Genomic DNA, 4,990 nt, shown 5'->3' on the forward strand with positions numbered 1-4,990 from the left:
GAAAGAGTGAAGTAAGACAGGAAAATGCAACCCATCCAGTCTGTTTTACCTCCAATAGGCCATGCCATCTGCCTTTGGGTGATAGTTTGTATTTTGGTTTCCCTCCTGGTTTTCCCTAACAGCAAGAAGATCCCATGTTCTGGAAGTGTTCCTATGTGGCACCCTGAAATGCCAGTCAGTTTGCTTTAAATGCCACACTCTGAATGGTCCTTCTCTAGATTCCATGTGCTGGGGTGTTTCAGGGTGTTTCTCAGCTGTCTCTGTGGGACAGAGACCTTTCCAGTTGCTCTCTAGTGCCATGGCTGCTCATCCTTGCAGAACGACCAGCAGATCCTGTGTGTCACTCTGCTACTTGGCCTGAACCACAGTGAGAACCCACTGGTAAAAGCTGCTGCTGCCCGTGCCCTTGGAGTCTACATCCTCTTCTCTTGCCTTCGGCAGGTCAGAACTGACCCATTTTTCTTATTTTGAGCCATTTTGTAATAGGTTTAATGAACCCTAAGGTGTGGGATGTGAGTCCTTTTGGAATAGATTTACCTTCCTTGTAGCTTTTTCTTTACCATCTCCAGACCCTGCCTTTTGTGTGGTGAACAGAACGAGGGCAGTTCAAAGAGAGATGAAGCAGAAGCCAGAGTGTCTCCTAAGTGGGAGGAAAAGGAGGGAGGATCTTCCCCAAACTCTCAGGGACAGAAGTGGGAGAGGCTAAATTGGCAGAAAGGAGTTGCAAGAGATGGGGTAAAGCTGGAAAGAGGAGAACAGCTGTACAGCACTCTGGGGAATTTAACAAGTTTTTAATGTGAAAGCTTCAGTTTTGCTTTAAACTAAGAAGTAAACCCTATTTAGAGAAGAAGACTAGTTTTTGCAAGGCCTCAAATGGGTGATGGTAATAACAAAATTATGCAGTAGCTGATGTTGGGATTTGAGTCCAAAATACTGTGAAAGAAAATCCTTTGCCCATAGGCAAGGGGATGAAAATGAAATGTAATGTGCCATAGAGGAGCAGATTAGACAGGCAGCTCAACAGGGAGCTTGGAGAAGCAATTACTTAAGAGTGGGACTCGATGAGCATGACATTGGCAGTCCAGGTAATTACGTTAAAATCCAAAGTAACTAAAAAGCACCAATGAAATTAAGGAACAGATTGAAACCTCAGAGCAACAGTTACCTGAGAGAGTGGTGAATTTGGTCAGCTTGCTGGCTTAGACTGTCAATTAAGGATCAAACAAAGCTGTACAGAGAGCACCACAAACCTGTTAAATATTGTCACCTTAAAAAAGAGTAGGTGAAATACAGTTATTTTCCCTCAGAAGGCCAGAATGTGTATGTTACTAAGGAAATTACCTTTTTAAAAAGTATCTAAGTTGGCAGCAGTTTTGACTTCCACAGGATGTGATGTTTGTGGCAGACACAGCAAATGCCATCCTGACCTCCCTCCATGACAAGTCTCCCAACGTCCGTGCCAAAGCAGCTTGGTCCCTGGGCAACCTCACAGACACTCTGATCATCAACATGTGCGTAAGAACCCTGGGCCTGCAGAGCTCCCCTCTCTGCCCGTGTTCCCACAGTGTCAGATAGAGGGTACTGTTCTACTTAGTGTCAAAAAAGCCAACATTTGTCTTAAATGCTTCTTTTTAACCCCTCTGTGTGTCCGTGACACCGTGATACACAAGTATCCTGTGTCTGTCTGGGCTTGAGTTTACAGAAACACAGGCTGGTTTGGGTTGGAAGGGACCTTACAGATCATCTAGGTCCAACCCCCCTGCATGGGCAGGGACACCTCCCACTAGACCAGGTTGCTCAGATCCAATCTGGCCTTGGAACACTTCCAGGCAAGGGAAGCTCCAGTCAGGAACTAAAATGTATCAGGATTTTGTTGCAGAACAGTGTAGGGCCAGAGTTTAGTTCTACTAACATGCTTGGGTTTAGGGCTTTCTAATCATTAGTTCTGGAGTAGATTCCAAGATTACTTCTCAGTTTTCTATTTCTTGTACATTGCTTAGTGTAATTGCATGTTCCCTGGTTACTTTCAACATAACACAGAAGTAAGAGTAATAAATATTTAACACTTCCTCAGATCAGAGACTGAAGGCAGTCCAACCTGCTGTTACATTTTTAACAGGAGAAATAGTTATCATATATTCCTGCTAAAGAATTGCCTCTGAGCCATTCATTGCCCTCTGTTTTTTATTACAGACTTAATGCATTGCTAACCAGCTTTCTTGCATTGATAGTTTGGTTTTAAATTAATAAACATAGTGGTCACATGTAGGAAGGTCTGCCTTACATATTAGCCTTCTGAAGAGTGAAGGTTGTTCATAAGCCTTTGTAAAGGATTGTTGTCCCATCTTTTGGGGATGGATTATCTGAGCTGTTACCTTCTACTGTGTGATTGTTCTGCTAGGGAAACAATGGGACAAAGTTTCCAAGAGGAATTTTCTGATGTTCTGCTGTTGAAAATGTTACGGTCTGCGACAGAAGCATCCAAGGACAGAGACAAGGTATGACTGAGGGGAAGGAGGAGGGTGTTGTTATAGTGTAGTCAACTTGTGCATTTTTATTAAAAAAATAAATACAATAGGAAGAGACACTGGTTATTTAGAGGCATTTTGCCCCAGCAGATGAGGAGCTGCAGCTCAGCATCCTCTGGTGTTTGGGGGTTTCCCACGTTTGACCTGCAGGGCATTGGATTGTGCTATTCCTGCAGAGGGTGGTTTGGGTTGGTTTTTTCAGGGTGCCCACTTGCAGAGAATAATCTTTCTGGTGTATGACTTTTCTTACTGTATGACCAGACACCACTCTGATTCTAGATGGGCTCCATGGTGGCTCCAAGCATGATTTTGTAGCAGGCTTCAGAAGAGCTTTTCCTATAAGCTGAAAGTTAGAATGGGGTGGGTAGTTTTTTTTGTGTGTCTGTATGTTCCAGGTGAAGAGCAACGCGGTCCGTGCCCTTGGGAATGTGCTGCATTTCCTTCAGCCATATCACATAGCAAACCCCAGGTTCAGGGAAGCTATTGAGGAGTCTCTTCAGGCCCTGATTTCCACTGTTCAGAGCGAGGCCACGATGAAGGTGCGCTGGAACGCCTGCTACGCGCTGGGGAACGTGTTCAAGAACCCTGCCTTGCCACTCGGTGAGTGACTTGTCCCACTGGCTTTTGGATTTGCACAGCAGGTTGTGGCTTGGACAAGAAGGTCTCTGCTACAGGTGTGTCAGGAAAAGGGGGAGAAGGCAGAGGGAGCTGAATCATCCTCTCCTGGCTTTCCCAGATCTTGTGCCAGGGAAGTGGGCTTAGATCCTGCCTGTGCTGATACAGACACAACTGTGCTGTGTTCAGCTGGATCTGTCAAGCTAGGGAAGAGTGGGAGGATGGGATTGGAGCTGTGCAAAATGTCACTTTTCCCTCTTACCTGGCTTCAGAAGATTAGTTTTTAACTAATTTTTAATTTCATAACCCCCGATTCTCTCGTTTAGACCAGGATAAATGTAAGCCCATTAAATATTTAGAGGACATATTTAGAGTTCTGGATATTTTGACTGATTGAAAAAGGGGTTTTTGTTTTTTTGGTGTTTGTTTAGGAGAAGCACCTTGGTCCACACAAGCATACAGTGCCCTTTCCTCAGTAGTGAAGTCCTGCAAGAATTTTAAAGTCAGAATCAAATCAGCCATGGCCCTCTCCATCCCCAGCAGGAGGGAATGCTATGGCTCCACTGAGCAGTTCTGCCAGATCTGGGGTGCCCTGGTGGTGGCCTTGCAGAAGAGTGAAGACACAGAGGACTTTCTGGAATTCAAGTACAGTGCCAGCCTCCGGACACAGATCTGCCAGGCTCTGCTGCATTTGTTAAGTCTGGCAAAGAGCACAGACCTGCCAGGCATCTGGGAAAGCATCAGAGAAAATGGGGATTTGATCAAATCCTACATCTTGCAATATCTGAAATCTGGAGCGGAGGAAAGCGAAGCAGGAACGCACACGGACTTCTGGGAGAGGGAGAGAGCATTGGAAGGAGCTATTGAACATCTTGGTGGGATAGAGAAACAGCTGAAGGGCAAAGCTAGGGCAAGAGTGTCTGGTTATCTGGAGGATGTCTTGGCAAACCATGCCAATGCCACTGAACTAACAGAGGCGTAGAGAGAAACCCCTGGTTCAGTGACCAGTAACTTGGACTTCCCTGTGGGCACAGAGGAGAAACGTGCTGCCCTCACTGCCCCTGGGCAGCCAGGAGGAAAGCTTCCTGTGGGTGGTATTAAACAATTTGCTTCAAGCTTATCACAGAATCATGGAATGGTTGGGGTTGAAAGGAATCTTAAAAGATCATCAGGATCCAACCTCTCATTAGACCAGGTTGCTCTGGCTTTAAACACCTTCAGGGAGGGAACATCAACAACCTCCCTGGGCAACCTATTCCAGCACCTTCCTACCCTCATGGTGAAGAATTTCTTCCTGATGTCTGACCTCAATCTCCCCTCTTTCAGTTTAAAACTATCACCCCTTCTCCTGCCACTGCCCTCTCTGGTGAAAAACCCCTCTTCAGCTTTCCTGTAGGCCCCAAAACGTTTCCTCTGTGTGGTATTTAACAATTTATTTCAAACTGAATTAATTCATAAGGCCTGATGAAAAGATCTGCAGAAGTTTATATTTTATTATTTTTTTTCTGTTCATTGAAGTCTTAAATTGTCTTCCCTTGGTTTTGTTTGTACACTGCACTGTTACAGTGTTGCCCCTTGGAAAACAAATGTCGTCTTCTTTGTATGTTTTATATCACCAGCCTGTTCTCTCAGCTTATCTGAAACCATTTTGTTACTATTGCTGCTGTGTTCAAAACAGTGTTTGTAAAGGAGGGGTCTGGAAGAATTCTGTGTTTCTGAGCACTGCAAATGTTGTCACTCCTGTGTTCCTGCAATAAACCCAAATTTGCCAATATTTGAATAACAACTTAGAGCAAACACACTTTGCCTTTACCTGTGTATGTCCCTGGTGCCCTACACCTGGCCTG

The 4,990-nt window shown here is 45.0% G+C and overlaps 1 protein-coding gene across 1 annotated transcript in view; it reads left to right on the plus strand.

Moving 5' to 3' along the window:
- HEATR6 (HEAT repeat containing 6) overlaps positions 1 to 4,125 on the plus strand; it is a 15,525-nt gene extending 11,400 nt beyond the window's left edge. The window contains exons 15-19 of the mRNA XM_010009038.1: positions 319 to 441; positions 1,387 to 1,511; positions 2,402 to 2,498; positions 2,924 to 3,128; positions 3,575 to 4,125. Of these exons, the coding sequence (XP_010007340.1) occupies positions 319 to 441; positions 1,387 to 1,511; positions 2,402 to 2,498; positions 2,924 to 3,128; positions 3,575 to 4,125 (1,101 nt within the window). The remainder of the gene's footprint in view (positions 1 to 318; positions 442 to 1,386; positions 1,512 to 2,401; positions 2,499 to 2,923; positions 3,129 to 3,574) is intronic.
- Positions 4,126 to 4,990: the final 865 nt, after the last annotated feature.

The sequence above is a fragment of the Chaetura pelagica genome, unplaced genomic scaffold (assembly GCF_000747805.2).
Source record: "Chaetura pelagica isolate M959 unplaced genomic scaffold, ChaPel_1.0 scaffold72, whole genome shotgun sequence".
Classification (NCBI taxonomy): domain Eukaryota; kingdom Metazoa; phylum Chordata; class Aves; order Apodiformes; family Apodidae; genus Chaetura; species Chaetura pelagica.